The sequence below is a fragment of the Corvus hawaiiensis genome, chromosome 5 (genome assembly GCF_020740725.1).
Source record: "Corvus hawaiiensis isolate bCorHaw1 chromosome 5, bCorHaw1.pri.cur, whole genome shotgun sequence".
NCBI classification, from domain to species: domain Eukaryota; kingdom Metazoa; phylum Chordata; class Aves; order Passeriformes; family Corvidae; genus Corvus; species Corvus hawaiiensis.
The window spans coordinates 9,637,428-9,654,268 of record NC_063217.1 but is presented as its reverse complement, the minus strand read 5'-3'; the positions used below and the strand labels follow the sequence as shown (position 1 = coordinate 9,654,268).

Sequence of the window (16,841 nt, the reverse complement as noted above, 5' to 3'; positions counted from 1 at the left end):
TGATCTTTCACTGGATAACAACTGTACCCAGCAGAGCAGGCAGAGATCATTCCTCAGAATGCAATCTAATAAGCAAGGTCAAAAGGAGGAAGTTAGGAAGGGACTGAAGAAGTTGTTACTCCTGTTTGGCAACACCTTCAAGGACAGTGTTCTCAGTTTCTCTGAAAGGCCACAGAGTCAATCCAGCAACACCAGCATGCACACACTGGTCAGCCAGCCCAACGGGTAGTAGTTATTCAAATCAATCTCTACACAAAACCTTTACTTGCCCTGAAGTGAAGAACAGTTAGACTTTGGAATTCCCCAAAGTAGCAGCAATACTTAAACTTATTCAACACCAAGACCGTTGGTTGGGATGTCAGACCTGAGTTCTCATGGCAAATGACACCATCTCAGCTTATGCCTGATATGAAAAATAGTAGTTCTGAAAGGGGCGTTTCCTGGAGTCTCTTCCCCTACAGCATTTGCAACTATCAACCACTAAACTTTCTGAACTGACAAGACCACAGTAAACAACATCCCCTGCATAGTGAGGAAAGAAACCAATTACCCGCTTCAATGTGACTAAAGATTACCAAGATTATTCTCAATAAACAGCAGATGCTTATTGAGATGGTAACAGATCTTATCATACATTACTACAGAATGCTGTTATTGTATACACGATACTTTAAAGTGAGAGAAAAAGTAGCCATAGAAAAGGGGAATTTTAAAGTAAAGATTATCACAAATCACAATCTGTATAACCAGTACTTTTTAAGCATTACTACCTCTAATGAAAAGTTTTCCTCAGGAAATAAACTGGTTCACATGCTTTACACTTTACACCTTTCTCTGCTGACAGGTTTGTACAGCTACTGCTCTCAGCCCTAGCAAAACCAGAGAAGAGAATTTTTGAAGAGAAATGCTGAATAAGTAGTAAGACTAGGTAACATTTTCCTATTCCCCTGAGGAAGCTGATTAAATTATATGAATGAAAACTGCCTAACTCAGGTAATCTAGGAACTTCTACTATTTTTAAAATATACCTGCTTTTGAATCTGTTACTATAGAAGATGCATAACTTAACAGAAGAGTTTTAGACAGGTTCCTCAGCAGATGTCAAATGACCTGCATAATGAAATCAGCAGAATAAACTTACATTCACATCTGTTTACAATCACTTTTCAAATGTAAAGCACATACCACCCTAAAATTGCCTAAGGAATATTTACTTGCAGTCTGAATTACTAATACAGTGTTATTTCACAGATCACTTTCTGTGGTGCAGCATGGACCAAGAATAAGTTCTAATTCAGGAGCCACCAAAGTCAGAAAATCAGCATGGTTTTTTCTTCATGCCCTCATACCTCAGGTGTCTCCACTGTACAACAAAAGCAACCCTGATAGGCTCGATTTTGTAGAATTACTGGGCACGTTTTATTACTACGCATTTTTCCCTCAAAGCAGGACTGGCTCATTTGCACAGCAACAGTTTGGGGTTTACAAATTATTCACTATTTACCACTGCTACAATTCTTTAATAATTAAGAAAACTACTTCTACCAGTCACAAAAGCAGGGGGAGAAAGATTTACTGCCTAGCCTCCTCAGGAAGCACTTGTCACATAGATGTTGTACACATTGTAGCAATCAACATGCTAAGCAGCCTTCTACTAGTTTGAAACCTTCAGTTCTATTATTTTAATATACTTATTAACAATATTGGCTACTTCATAATTCATTTTTTCCCTCCTATACCAAGTCACAGAATGTTGGATGAGATTTGCTAAAGGCCATTCATGCTGTGAAACGACGCTTCAAAAACTAAGACTTGGGGCAGAAGTAGTTTTATCCCTACTTTTGTCAATGTCTCTCAGTGCTCAAAGGGGTTTTCTCTACCTAATTTCATCAGATAATCCAATTCCATACACAGAATCACACACTGGTTTGGGTTGGAAGAAGCCCTAAAGATCATCCAGTTCCAACCTCCCTGCCATGGGCACCTTCCATCCACTACACCAGGTTGCTCAGAGGCCCATCCATACATGCAAAATAGCATTTAATATTGATGGTGAATCTCAAAGAATGAGAAGAGTTGAGTCATCTTCTGTTGGATCCATCTAAAAAAACTGTCACAGAAAAATACTGATTCAGTAAATGACCTTCTTCACTCTACAGCATTAGTGAACCATACTCTAATGAACTTACTGGCACAACATGCCAGCAAAAATACTTGCTTCAAATGAAGCACAAACATTCAGATTTCTCACACTTGTAATCATCAACCACAGAAAGAAAACATTCAATCAACACAACAGTTTTTGGCTAAAAAGCCCTATTCTCAGCATGGAACTTCATACAGAAAAAAGAACTCCAGTAAAGTTACAAGACACTTAGACAAGCAAACATAGTAATGTACATATTATCGTGCTAGAGTGAAGATGTAAAAACTTGCAAATGCCTCTTCCTCAAAACTCTCCTCACAAAACCACCAAGTTTAAATTTGGAGAGGCAAATCATATAGATCATTACATTCACTCAAGATTATTTTTACAAGATGGCATCAAATCTGTTTACTGCATATAAAGAAATACCAAAGCCACCTGCTTCGGAAGTCTAGGCCCTAGTTGCATTTTTTCCTCACTTATTACGCTCTTAAAAGAATATTTCCTTACTGAAAAACAGAATTGTTACACCATTATATTTAATTACCAAAAATGGGAGCCTATCTTAAAAATAGTTTGCATTCCTTTATTTTTAAAATAAATTCTTTTGCTCTATTAAAAACAATAAAAAAAAAAGAACAAATTTGTGACAGTTAAGGACTGCCTAGAATTCTACTGGCACATATGGTCACGTTACAATGACCAGAGCCGTAAACAGCCTGTCTGCAGGGAGATACCTGTAGCTTTCAGCAGAGCATAGAGGAATTATCCAGCAGTAGCTGCAGTTTAAGAATTCATAAGCTCAAGGTAGACATGTTTTGTGAAGCTCTGTATAAAGACGTAAATCACAGTGCAGCAACTTTCCAAAAAGCAAAGAATAAAACAAAACCAGCAATGAGCTTACACCACAGAGCTACAGCAGTATCTCATGAAAGATTTAAATGAAGTGCTATTCCTAGCCCCCATCTCAACACAGCCATGGATATTTTTCCAGCTTGACTGGATTTTCCCCCTCCCTAATTGCTAGTTTTAACTAAAGCCAACATAGATTAAGAATCAACCCTAAAAGCAGCACAGCGAGTGCGCAGCAATTACGTGCAGACAGGCATGTGACATTTTGTATCAAAAGCAGACCGTGGAAACGCTAAAATGCAGATACCCCTTCCACCAGAGGAAACAAAACAACTGCCCGTCTGCTGCTGGTGCCCCGCCAATCCCCAACACCGCACACACGCATCCCAAATCCTCCTTCACTCCTACGTCCTCTGCGGACGACAACTTGGACGCTCCAAAGCCCGCATTTCGCCCCGCACAGTCCGCAGGTCACCTCTCGGGCTGGAAGAAGGGGCAGGTGAAGCAGAAGGGCGGCGGGGGCAGCGCCGGCAGACGCAGCGCTTGGGGGCAATGGAGATTCCAACGCCGAGCGACCGCTTCCTGCGGCGGCTGGAGCATCCCGGCGGGCACGGGATGGGCAGCGCGGCTCCTGAGGTAGGGCTGGCAGCACCGTGCCCCGCAGCTCAGCGCACCGCCCATCCCGGCCAGCACCCGCAGCCCCTCGTCCTGCCCCCCCACCTCCCCGGTGACCCCAAGCCCGCCGCAGCCCCTCACCGCAGGCACCCTGCGCGCAGATGGTTTTTCCGCACACCCCGCCACGTTTTCCAGGCAGACACGGCCCCCTCCGCTCCCCTCCGGGCTCAACGAGCCGGTTCCAGTGTCTGCGCCCCAGCCTCTCCTCACCGCCCCCTCCTCCCCTCCCCGCGGCGCTCGTCACCCCCTCACAGCCCGCTCGCTGCTGGCTGCGCCCTTCAGCCTTCTCCGCGCCGTCACCGCCGCGGCGCTCACCCGAGGACAGACGAGAACAGGCGGGAGCAAAGGGGCCGCCGCGGCCGGTCCCCTAACGAGGCTGTCGCTGTCTCGGTCCCCGCCCCCCGCCGCTCCCGCCGCCCCCTCAGGCACCGAGCGGCCCCCGCCCGACAGGGTGCGGCTTCCACAGCCCGCAAACCCAACAACGGTGCCGCCCATTGGCGGGCGGGCGCGCGCCCGACGAGTAAGCGGCTCTCCCATTGGCGGAGGGGAGCGGGGGGCGCGGGGCGGGGCTGCCGGGCCGCCCCTGGTGGGTCCCGCGGCTCCGGGAGCGCCGGGGGGTCCCCGGGCGGCCGAGAACAGGTTGGGAAGAAGCTTCGGACACAGGAAAAGGGGTTCTTGTGGCGCTGGATCCCAGCGGAAAGGAGCGGCACGGCCCCTGGGAAGCTTATCTTAGAGCGGGCCGGGAGATAGGCGCAGGCAGACATCGCTAATCGCCGAAGACGCGCTGCGATAAGGGCTCGTTATCGCGCTGCGGTGGCGGTGTCTGATCGCTGTCAGCTCAGAGCAAGGCCAGGGCGGTCCAGGAGGGCAGGACTCAGGCTTGAGAACTGTCTTGGGGAGGGCTAGAGACACCTGTCAGAACCCGAAGGTGTTTGATCAGTGGAATATCCTCCGGATGTTAAATGCCAGGCTAACGAGAAGCCGTGCGCTTCATTCAGGAAGTGTGCAGATACATCGTACAGCTTGTGCATAGCAGGCCTGATGAGAGCTCTCTAAGTCACCTCTTTAGATCTTCTGAATGCTTCGGAGAGTTGGTATAACCCCTCGGTTTGTTACAGTCACTGCAAGCACCAACTGTAAAGTTAACTTCTTCTGTTATCTATTTTCTGTCCATTTTTACTGTCCTTTCTGTGTAATTTTAAGACTGCTGCTCTACACTTCTTTATGTTCTATAGAATGCTGCCTGCCACAGGACAAATGAAGACTTGGGGGTCTGGGAAAACTCTCAGAAACACTAAACCCTTCTCTTCTGCTATCCACAACCCTCATCCCTAAGTTATCCATATGTAGGGAAGACTCCAGTGAGTAGAACCTGATGGATTTCAGGATCCATAAATGCCTCCTCTGGAATACAGGAGGAATCTAGCCTGTTTCAACCACGTCCACCAAGGAAATACACTCCACTTACCTAAAATCAGGCCACAGAGATACACATAAACTTGTCTGTGAATTCAGTCACCAAAAGTGGTGGTTTACATGTCAAGTGATGACGCAGAATGATTATGGCGCATCTGACAAGAAGGCCCTACTGGACAGAGGTCTGCCTAATCAAAACCATCCCACAATTGGACACATGTTAGTGTAATTACGAATGACTAACAAATCTTGTCTGAACATTTTTTTGTAAGAACTGTTGCTGTAAACCTAACAGATTAAAGTCACTTTACCTTCCTGATACTGAACCCTGTTAACCCAGTGGATGTATGGACATACATGGCAGCATACTCTTGTCACTGCTCTGCACCTGCAGGCTCTAGCCACCGTCAGTGTCTTCTCTTTGATTACCTGTCAAAATACTCCTTCATCTTGGCACCTCTCTTCTTTCTTTCCCTTTCTCACCAAGGCATTTAACTCATAGAACTCTCTTCTTGTCTGGAAAAGTAAATGGGGGAATGAACCCATGTTAGAACTAACTCAGCCAAAAAATACTGCTTTGTTTTAAACTGAATGTTTTTCCTCTCCAGCTCAGTGTGTGGCTCTAAGACCAGCAGTGGCAGGAAGGATGGGGATGTTGAGGGCAGCAGCAGTGCCCAGGGACTGGAGGAGGACAGGGTCATTTCTTCCTCTGGCAGTGCTGGCTCAAAGTGTTTGTGTAACTGCAGGGTGCAGTGACACAAGCAGCTTGGGCTGATCAAAGGATGTCTTTTATCAGCTCCTGTTGGCTCTTGTGCTGCGAGTGAGTGCTGTTCCTTTATCTTTCTCCTCTGCTGTTCTACTCTGTGACCTGCCCAAGGACACAGGTTCCTACTGTCCCCTTCCAGCCTTCCCCCTGCCCCTTGCATTATCTCTCATAATTTTGAGGCCAGAGAAGACACTGTTTTACCTGGCTAATCTGGAGGAAAAATTATGGAGGTGCGACCAACTTTCTGCTGAATCAACCAACTCAGTCCACAGGCTGAGACTGTGACAGCTGATGCGTGTCTGTGTTTATCTTCTCTGTTCAGTTTTTGGCCTGCCCAGGTTCCTGACCTGCCTCTACCCAGCTTCAGGAAGGGCAGTGCTGGTGCAATGGCAAAGGTAGGGTTAGATGGGCAGAAAATCAAGGGAGGGCTCATAAATACTGAGACACACTAAAGCTATGTGCTCTGCTGCAGAAAAAAGGCACAACGATCTGAAAAAGCACTTTGTGTTTTTTAAGACATGAAGAACTTGTCTTCTTTAACTCTTACCAGCTGGGTTTGCAGCATTACAGCTACAACAAAAGGTACACCATGAACTACACCGTGTTTTTCAGCCTGCAGTGTTTGATTCCTTCAAGATTTTGGGCTGTTGGTGAGGGTTTTGGGAAAATGACCAAGTCAAGATTGTTGCCAGTAGGCTTCCACTTGACATATGCACACTGCATGTGTACTGGAGAACGGTTACTGGATTTCAAATAATAGTTGTTCTCCTCAGTAGGCTCCAGCAGCAGCAGCACTGGACTCAATTTACATCACAAAGTCTCAAAAGAGTCAATGTGAATGTATTCATTTATAAATTATTTTTGCGTAGCTTTACTAGATACCAGAAAAATAGTACTGTACAATTATTTTTATGCAGCTGACCTCTTTACCTGGCATTAGCACTTCTTGATGCTCAAATCCTTCCAGCTACCTGAGAGAAGCACAGCACTAGGTTGATGTCACACATCTGGCATTAGGACATTTATCTTTTCCTTTATATGGAGTGTGCACTTATTCCACATTAGCAGTTCCAGGTCAGTTTTCTTACCTATAAACTAGGACAGATAGTGAGGTAGCAGTAAGGTAGGTCTTCCTCTCTTCACCTGCCAGAATTGTTCTGTCCTGACAGTGTGTTGATGGGGCAGGACTTGTTTCCCTACTGCCATCATTTGTGTTCATCTCACACAGACATACTCCATTTCCCAGAAAAAGTTCTGGATCCTCCAACTAAAACAATTCCAGTGTGTGAATTCTCTGTTGCTTTTCCCATGGGCCTTCAAAAGGACAATCCTAGCAGTGAAACTTCCTTGTGCCAGTGAAGTAAAATCCAGTTCCTGGCCGGTCACACCAGAGCTGGAGCATTGGGAGAGTGTTTGGGGACAAACACAAGTTACCTGTACAAAATACCCCAAGAACAGCCCTCTGAGTGCTGTGTCTCTCACTGGCAGCCAGGACTCTGCTGGTAGTGGGATAAGGGAGCTTACACACATGCAGCATTACTATTGAAAAGCTAGTAAGGGATTTGTCTTTGAAATTACTGAATTTAAATGCTTTTTTCAAAGTTATGTAATGGGTTCTCTTAATTTCAGCTGTGCATAACAATAATAATAATATCTCACAGCTTATTTGTAGTATTACTAAAGTTGGTCATTGTATGTAAGGTTATGTCTAAAGTATATGAGTTCGTATTCTTCAGAGGGAGCTCTTTTTTGAATTTTACTGATTAATGCAAGGAAGGAGAACTTTCCCAGTGGACTGAAAATAGCAGATAGAAACAATTTCTAATGTAGGTTCAATAGAAAAACTACATGGAGTACAAAAGTGTATTCTGGTCTACTTTCATCTCACTCCGCAACCAAACAAAAACACATCTGAGGTTTGTTTGAGCTGGAAAAAAATTTAAATTAAGAGAAATAAAACAGCAGGTGGGGGAAAGAGCAGAGCAGCTGCAACAGGCTGATACTAAATGTTGCCAAATTTTATACAGTCTTAATCTGAGAGGCCACTTTGGCTTTAAGTTCGAAAAATATTGACTTTATGCTCAGGGGACACAGGGAAATTTTTATACATGATTGAGATGAAATATAAATGGAATTACATAGTTCAAGCTGGTTAACAGCAGTTTCAGTTAAACACAACCAAAGGTCCAATGATTGCTTTACACAAAGGAACTCCAGCAACCAACATTCTCTTTAAACGTTACAATATTCTTTGTGAAGGTTAGGGCTTGTTTTTCAAAATGCTTTTCCAAGTAAAGCCAATTCTTTTAATTGCAACATCTATGACTTCCTAAGTATAATCTGCCTTCTAGTTGTATGTTCTCTGCTAGTTGCTTCTACATGAATTCCAGTGTGACTAGAGCAGCTGAAATTGTTTTTAGCTGCTCTGTAATGACATCTTCATCCTTAATAGTAGGAGAAGGAAAAATGTCACTAAAAGAAGTTAGAACTTTTGAACTAACTTTAGAACTACAAGCAGACTCAAGAGGGTAAAACAGAGAAAGGAAAAATGTATCAGGGCAAGTTCAAACTAATAAGGAGGGCTGAAAAGCATAAGAAAAAGATTTTAAGGTAGTTACTATTTTAATTATGATATACAGGAGAAAATTAATTAATCTTGAGAGAAGCTTTGTAATATTAGAATATCAAATTTTTAATTCCCTGAAGTCACATTTAATTTTTAAATGGCACATTTTCAGCAGTACTCCCATGGTTAGGGTGCGGCTGTCATTTTCTTGGAAAAGTAAATCAGCATGAATGTTAGCACAGTGCAAATTAGTGTAAATTAAAGCACAGCATAATCAACAAAGCCTAAAACAGGCAGCTTGTGAAGCCACACCTGGTACACCTTTCCATATTGGCCCTGTAATAAAACCCTTTAATAACTTTCCATGGGACAGACTCTTCTGCTTCCTATGCTGCTGTAATGGCCCTTTCACATCACTGGCCTTCAGTACAGGTGCAAAACTCCAGCCATGCAAAAGGCTTTCCAGGCCAGAATTTCAGTGCACATCAGCCAGTCCAAGAACCAGCTGTGCTAGGATTGTACCCAGCAGGAGCTTGTATGAAGTGGTTGTTAAAAGGCAGAGAAGATGGTAACTCAGAGAAGTTGTTTTATGTTTCCAGTGACCTCATCCTACAAATGGCTTTTATCACTGTCATTTCTGTGCAATCCAACTCCAGTAGAGATATGTGTGAGTGAAATTACGTTAGAAATTATTCTTTGATATCTCCAAGATTACATGCCTATCAGGACCACGTCATCAGCCTGAGAGGTTGAATTGCCCACTTCCTGGGAACTAGATAGTGTAAGGAGGAAGGTACAAGTGAGGGATAGTAATGACTGTCCTGTAATTAAGATACAGGAATGGAAGCCCTGAAGGAATAGTTTTGGAGTTGGCTGTGCTACAAGGCTTACTCCATACCTGAAGCCTACTGAACATAATCACTTCAGCCCATCTAGTTTTAAAGTGAGCTCAAATGCTCTATGTCTTGAAGTTCTAGTAGTGTTTGGTATTTGATATTTTGGTACTTTGAGTATAGTAAAAGGACTATAACCTCTCCCACTTAGGGGTCTGTAATCATGGGCATCTCAAGCACTCCCACTATTAGGGAAAAACCCCCTCCTTGCCTTCAAGGAGGTATTTCATAAGATAGAAACTATTGCAACATCATGAAATTTGCTTGCTGCTAGATGAAGTATTTAATGTTCAGAACAAATGCTTAATGCTTCACGATGTGGATAAATTTAAATGGCGCTCAGATGTCCATTATGTAAATTCTACCTCAAAGTATATTTTAAGAATAATTTAAACACAGAAAGATAAATTAATCTTTTTGTTCTTTAGGTTAGAAGACATTCATATGAGCAATTTTGCTAAACAGTATTGCTACTTATATGAGACAGATGAGCCAAAAGAGCCTTAAGTTTCAAAGACCCAGCCTATTGAGTTTCCACTTGAAGTTAGCTTTGATCTCTAGTTTCTGTCTGAAGCCACTTAAGATTGATTTGTCCCAAATGACTTCCACACACATGCTCAGCTGCTGGATTCCTGTTTGTGGAACAGGCTGACCAGCAGATGTCCCCAAATTCTACATAATCACACAGCTTCCGAAATCTTCAGTGCCCTTTTGCATGTTCCAAAGGATGAAGCCACTTGAGGCCACAAATACTCTTGCTGCTTATTCACATTCTTGTAAAAACCGAAGTTCTGAGGTGAGGAATGCTTTACTGCTGACACAAAGCACCTTTGTTGTCATAGAAAAATTGTTTGGATATTGGTTCACTTTTTATGACATGCTGCCATTGATTGTCCCTTGTTTTATTTTCAAAAGCACTCTAGTTTTTTTCCCTAGAGCAGCAATCCCCATCCAAATATGACCTGTAATACTTTTATCTGGAGGTTCACTCACAAGAGGCAAGACTTTTCCCAAACTAGTATCAATGATTTTGACTTGGAGATTACAAAACTCATTAACTGCATTCTTTCTGCACATCAAATGCTGCTTTGACAATTCCCCACAAACTATTTTAAAGCTAAAGAGCTTGCAGAAGGTTGTAGATGCAAAGGCTGCTTTGTGGTGAAGGAATGAGGAGAGGCAAGCTGGTGAGAAATATAGGGGAGGGACTGAGCCATGTGTTTTATCTGTGTCCTTCCTCCCTACAAACACCAGAATCTTACCTGAATTGTTATAAAACAGACTAGACTAGTATGTAGGAGCAAGAGGACTTGGAAGAAAGAGTGTAAATCATTGCAGATTTGTTTGGAACATGAAGATTTTCTTCTTAGAGGGGCTAAAAATTAATTTCTCTAACTTTACTATTAGAAGAGCACAGCTACAAACAAAAACATTAAAACACACCCCCATGAAATTAAAGACAACTGCACAAAATGAGGTGAACTGGCATTGAAAGTTTATCCATTTCAGAAATCTATACATTTAGATACAAAAGGGAATTAACACAAAAATTTACATATTTGAAACTCTTGTATTACACAGGTAAAGAGTGTGTTATATTTTAAATGGATGTTTACAATTTAAAAATCTTCCAAGGGTAAGGTTGAAAAAACAATCAAATATCTGAATATGGCCCCAAAAAGAGCATACTATAAATATGACTGTCATGACAGAATGAAGTCAATTATTCCCAGACAGAGAAAATCTTACTCTGTAGACAGTATGTGTGAATATTGCAAGGAACTTGAACTTATTATGATATACCTGTAACCATTTGCCAAAAAAGTTTTTAAAATGCTGTATTGCCTGACCCTTCTTTAGAGAGGATCATATCAGGGTAGCACACCACAGGGATACTAATTTAAAATAAAAGGAATTAGACTTGAAATATCCAATTTTCAACAGAATCTGAATTTTAAGTACTTCACATTCTTTACACACATAAGTCCTATTACAGTGGGAACAGATATCAAAAGACTGATATTGTGTATGTCTGTGTCTCTTGAAAAAGATGGAGGCAGAGTTTCCTGCCTCGATTCCTGTGTATGATCCTCATATTCCATCTGATTAGTAAGGAAAATTCCCTAGGGACTAAATCCTGGTTTATCATTTTCATAAAAAGCAAAGTCTTATTCTGTAATAGTTTTGTTATGATATTAAAGTTGTGACCATCTAATGGTAACAAGATTAAAATGGGCATGTATAAACTTTGAAAAGGTAACAGAAAAAAAAAAAAACTTTATGGATACAGATTCAGACTGCTAAAAACTAGATACCTTCTGTTTCAGGAGTGGCAGAATTTTTTTTACTATTATTACAAGTCTTGTAAATATTGTTAGAGTATGAGACCATTATGACAGTGGTTTTGGATCCACAGAATTACTTAAAAGATTATTAAAATAAATTTCTTCTCCAATAGTAATTTTGGCATAAACATCAAGCCCTTGGATTTAGGATACCTGTCCCCAAAATATTAGGGAACAAATGTTAAGAGCACCCTGCTAATGTCTATCACTGACAGTAGATTAAAAACAGATTTTGTTTTGCATGCAACTACAAAATGGGTAAAAATTCTAATTATGGAAAAATTCTTGGTGATAGACTAGGATAGTGTGTTTTGCCCTAGAACAGAGGAAAATTCAATGGGCTGACAACCTGTTCCTAAGAGACTGACCGCAAGGATTTATGGAGTGATAGTAGCATCACCATTATGGTTTATGGGGCTTTTTTGTGTTTTGTTTTAAAGAACCTTTGACTATGGCAACATGAGAGAAAACTGCTAGTTGGAATTTGGGATACTCAAAAGGCTCCCTTCCCTCTCCCCTAAATCTCAAGTAGCCCCTTCTCTTTTCTCATACCCTTTAAAAATACCAGTGGCACAAACCCTTCCAGTTCAGAACTAGGTAGTCGGGCTCCCATAAAGCCAAATCAATATTGTTCCACACTTATCTCAAGTGCATGTCATTAAGCAGTATGTGGGATGCCACATCCATATCAGCCAGATAGTACCTGATAGTGGTTACTGTACTCAGAAGGTACAAGTAAATATGAGGTGGCTTTAAAAAAAGCCGCATTTCCTGATCATCTTTACCTGTAGCAAATCAAATAATTTGCACAGAAATCTTCATTATGTACACATCAACTATACAAGTAATACAAAATATCTCAGTTGAGCACCAATGCTGACTTTAGGAGTACTAGCTCCAAGTCAGAGTATTAGTATTCCTTGTCACAAATAAATTCTGACATACTTTCAGAAGTGTCCATTTTCTGGATCAGCTGTATTCAGATCACTTCTTTGTTCGTGTTCATCTTCAACATTCCAAGGAGATTAGTAATAGCAGCAGTTTTATAAAAGGTGTGGGTATTCTGGACAGCTTTCACAGCATAATCAGTTCAGGTCTTTGTAAAAGAAAAGACCATAAAATCCGCTGATCTGGACTGTAAGGCTTTACCGAGAGTTCATTAAAGGGCATTTATATAACAATTCATGTGAGAATAAATGGTGGAAACAGACTCAGTTTGTATGTGCAAACAGCAGGACATCCAACAGCGCCAGGAGTCCAGTCCTCAGGGGCAGTAGGGTCTCAGTGAACCATGGCTGTCATGTCACCTTGGCTTAGAGTAACCATAAGGACACCTGAGCATCAGGCTGTCATGACTGGGTAAGATATGAGTGCTGTAGTATTCCACCAAACTTCCCATGTTCAAAAACATGATGTCTGAATCCAGATAAAACTTGCCATCCTGTTGTAGGACAAAAACATATGTAACCATTGACAGTAAGTTTCCAGCTCACTGTCTAAAGAAAAAAGGCTAAAACATCATCAGAAAGAAGTTATTTCAAACACATTACTGCTTTGCAAACCAGTCAGTCATACAAATAAGTCCAAATTAAACTCAGGACTTTAACAAGATTTCACTGGAGCTGAAATTTATGATGATACATGATGCAGCAACTAGAAAACCAGATGTGAGTACTCAAACACTCATCCTAGATCAGATATTTGTAAATCAGCTGATTTTTACTATCAGGTGGGAACAAATTTAGACTTCAACATGTTAGTTCTGATATATACCTATATGCACACCCACTTGATACACACAGACATGTATAATCTAAAGATGCATACACAGTGCAGCTACTGACCTTTTCAAAGATTCTGTAGTTTCTCACTTTTCCTGCAGGTTCATCCCATACAACCAATACCTTGAAGAAGAAAAATGCAACATATTCAGTCTATGCTACCAAGCTCTTCTAAGTCAAGGTATTATTAAGGAACTAATTAAAATTCAGCCTAAAAATTTTTTTACAAATCACTGACATTATGATAGCAATTCTCTCACATTTTCTTGCTTTAAGAATAGACCACATCTAAACTGTTAAGTACTTTGTCATATATAAGATGCAGTACATCTCAATCAAGAAGTTTTTTGGGGCATAGATTCAGCAATTGCAATTTACCTTTCCAGGCTTAGTAGATGAGTTCCTAATACAGTACAATCCATTTTGTGGTCGTCCTTGTGGGCTATTAGCTTTAAATATCCTAAAAACAACAAACAGTGACATATACTATAATTATTCCTGTACATGACATATTATTAGCAGTCAGATAAATCAAATGCTTACAGTCTTAAAATTCTTATTACAAATCTCTGGTTTGGGTGTAAAAATTCATAGTAGATCAAGCTGAAGGAAAGTCAGTGTTCTAGCACCTGAACCAGCAGTGCAGCACAGATCATCTGGCTTTCTGGTCCCATCCAGCATCCTGGCAAAATGACCTCCTCCAGATGGAGCCAAATCACATTGCATTCTCCTCTCTCAAGTGATACACGAGCACTGAACTAACTTCTCTAGAAAGTGATTTCCATATTAAACATTTTAGTGTGTGTTTTAAACACAAGTTATACCTATCAAAACGATCATCGGACTACGGTTCAGCACAGGTTTTTGACAGACTTCTAAGGAATGATTTTAAAATCACATTTTACCTTTCAACTTCAAAGGATTCAGAGGTATTAAGAAATATTGAAGCAGGCAGCCCAACCTGTAAAAAATATGAAGAAAATAAGTCACTGTGTAAGTCAATGACAACTCAAAACCCTAGCAATTTGTTATGCAAATAACCTACAGTTCATCAGTATCTGAAATTATTAATGGTGGTTTAATCTTTACTTTATGCTTCTTTCTCCTTTATATCCAATCTTAAACTCCATAACTTATCAAGGCATTTGCTAAAGCTCAAAAAGGAATGAAAAAAAAAAATTACACAGCACTGTGTTTTCAGAAAGTTACTCTTTTCCTGAAATAATGCACTTAAAATGTTCCCAAAAGTATACATAAGCAAAGAAAAAAAAATTATTTTAGAATGGATCATCTGCTTGATCTTACTTTTTCATAATCATCATCAGAGTCATCATCAGGTTGGCTTGGCTTGGAGGGTAGTGCTGGTTTTTCAAATGAAAAACTTCTAAAACTCTGTCCATCTGGTGGTGATCTCCTGGCAGAAACAGAATGAAAACTGAAGGATATCTCATCAGGAAAACAGAAAAATATACAAAACACTGAATGGATAGTAAACTAGAACTGAAGTTTCAGTTTAGCCCCCAAATCATGGAATCCTAGAATGGTTTAGTGTGGAAGGGACCCTAAAGACCATCTCGTTCCAACCCTCCTCCCATGGGCAGGGATACCTCTCACTAGCCCAGGTTGTTTGGAGCTCCATCCAACCTGGCCCTTCCACGGAAGGGGCATCCAAATTTTATGTGGCAATCTGTGCCAGTGCCTCACCACCCTCCCAGCAAATAATTTGTTCCCAATATCTAATCTGAACCTACACCTCCCCTCTTTCAGTTTAAAGCCATTCCCCCTTGTCCTGTCACACCATGCCCATGTCAAAAGTCCTCTCCAGCTCTTTTGTAGCCCTTTTAGATACTGGAAGGTGTTCTAAGAGTCTCCCAGGAGCCTTCTCTTCTCCAGACTGAACAATCCCAACTCTGTCAGCCTGTCCTTATAGGAGAGGTGCTCCAGCTCTTGGATCAACTCAGTGGCCTTCTCTGGACCAGTTTCAACACGTAAACATCTTTCTTGTGTCGGGGGCCCCAGAGCTGTAGGCAGTACTTGCAGATGAATTTAGATAATCACAGATTAATTTGGGTAAGGAGAGACCTCTAGAGATCATTTAGTCCAAACTCCTGCACAAAACAGGTCCAACCAGATCAGCTAGATTCACTGCAAATTGTCAAGTAACAGGCAAAAAAAGCACAACACAGAGAGGGGTGGTGCAGGGAAGAAACACAGATGTTGGTATGAATCTGAGTGTCTAAACTTGTTAACTATAAATGACTGAGAACATATTAGTACATTGTGTTTTCATACTTACTGTAACTGGGGACATGAAGATTTTTCTGTTCTAGGCTTGACTGCAGGGGGCTGGTGGCTTGGCACAGGTGGCTTTGGGAGCACTGGCGGCACAAACAGTCCAGGTTTACCATGTTCCCTTGGCACTTTCGGCTCTGCTGGCTTTTCAGCAAGCTGTGACAGCTTGGGTTTATTGCCTGGCAGAGGAGGAGGAGTCCGCAGGGAAAGGTTTAAGTTTTTTAGCTTCTCGCATGCTTCTGGAGGAGCAAGGACTTGGGCTGGAGGCAGAGGCTCTGGAGGCAGTAGGTGAGACTCTTTGCCACTTGCAGGCTTTTTGAACACAGGCAAAGGGGGCACAGGGGGCGGCTGTTCACTCAGTCTCCGGCTCGGAGATTGAATCTTTGGATTAGGTTCAGCTCGGCTCTGTAACTGGGCCTCTCTCACACCCACAAAATCCTCTAGTTTGATATCAGGTAAGCTTCTCTTAGGAGGAGGTGGTGGTACTGGTGCAGCTGGTTTGCCAGCATAGGAATGTGCCCTCGCTTCTGAGTAGGGAGATTTCCTGACGTGAGGAACGGGCGGCGGTGGGTACGCTGGGGGTAGGACCATATCTACAGAAAGAAAACCAAAAAACTTGACACACTGAGGGGGAATACAGTATGTGATCAAAAGAGACTTCTCAAATCAATTTTCTGTGTGATCTAAGATATTTCACTGGCATTGGGTCTGATAGTACTCAACATGCTGGGTAAGCATTTAACTGTCAGCACAATTCTGAAAGTTATAGGCAATAAACTCCTGATATTTTTATTCAGGCATGGCTTATGATGACTTAGCAAAGTGAAAAGTCTTTGCTAAAAATAATGTAGTCTGTTTTTTCCTTAAAAGCATTAGTGATGCTCCAGACGACTGACCAGATATAGGTCACTCCAGGCAGGAGGCCTGCAAGAAAACATGTCCCTAAAGGCATGTAATGCTTTCTATAAGAGGTTACTGCTGTTATTATAAACTTATGACCCTAAATACCTCTCAAGATTAGATACCTCTACATTACTTCAGTTATTTTGTCAGTTGGAATAGTTATGACCAATACAAAATAATAACCTGGCATTCCACAGGAATATTGC

The 16,841-nt window shown here is 41.7% G+C and overlaps 2 protein-coding genes across 19 annotated transcripts in view; both read right to left on the bottom strand.

Moving 5' to 3' along the window:
- The window catches only part of ADD1 (adducin 1), a 63,234-nt gene extending 59,144 nt beyond the window's left edge, over positions 1 to 4,090 (bottom strand). For 11 of the 13 annotated variants that reach the window (XM_048303928.1, XM_048303932.1, XM_048303935.1 and 8 more), the window contains exon 1: positions 3,989 to 4,090. The gene's annotated coding sequence lies outside the window, so the exon portion shown is untranslated. The other 2 variants (XM_048303931.1, XM_048303929.1) reach the window with 2 other exon arrangements.
- A 6,697-nt stretch (positions 4,091 to 10,787) lies between these two features.
- Positions 10,788 to 16,841, bottom strand: part of SH3BP2 (SH3 domain binding protein 2) — a 37,808-nt gene continuing 31,754 nt past the window's right edge. For all 6 annotated transcript variants that reach the window (XM_048304793.1, XM_048304794.1, XM_048304795.1 and 3 more), the window contains 6 exons: positions 15,737 to 16,325; positions 14,746 to 14,854; positions 14,346 to 14,401; positions 13,819 to 13,900; positions 13,504 to 13,563; positions 10,788 to 13,100 (listed from right to left, as the gene is read on the bottom strand). In XM_048304793.1, the coding sequence (XP_048160750.1) occupies positions 12,963 to 13,100; positions 13,504 to 13,563; positions 13,819 to 13,900; positions 14,346 to 14,401; positions 14,746 to 14,854; positions 15,737 to 16,325 (1,034 nt within the window). In that variant the 3' untranslated portion in view covers positions 10,788 to 12,962. The remainder of the gene's footprint in view (positions 13,101 to 13,503; positions 13,564 to 13,818; positions 13,901 to 14,345; positions 14,402 to 14,745; positions 14,855 to 15,736; positions 16,326 to 16,841) is intronic.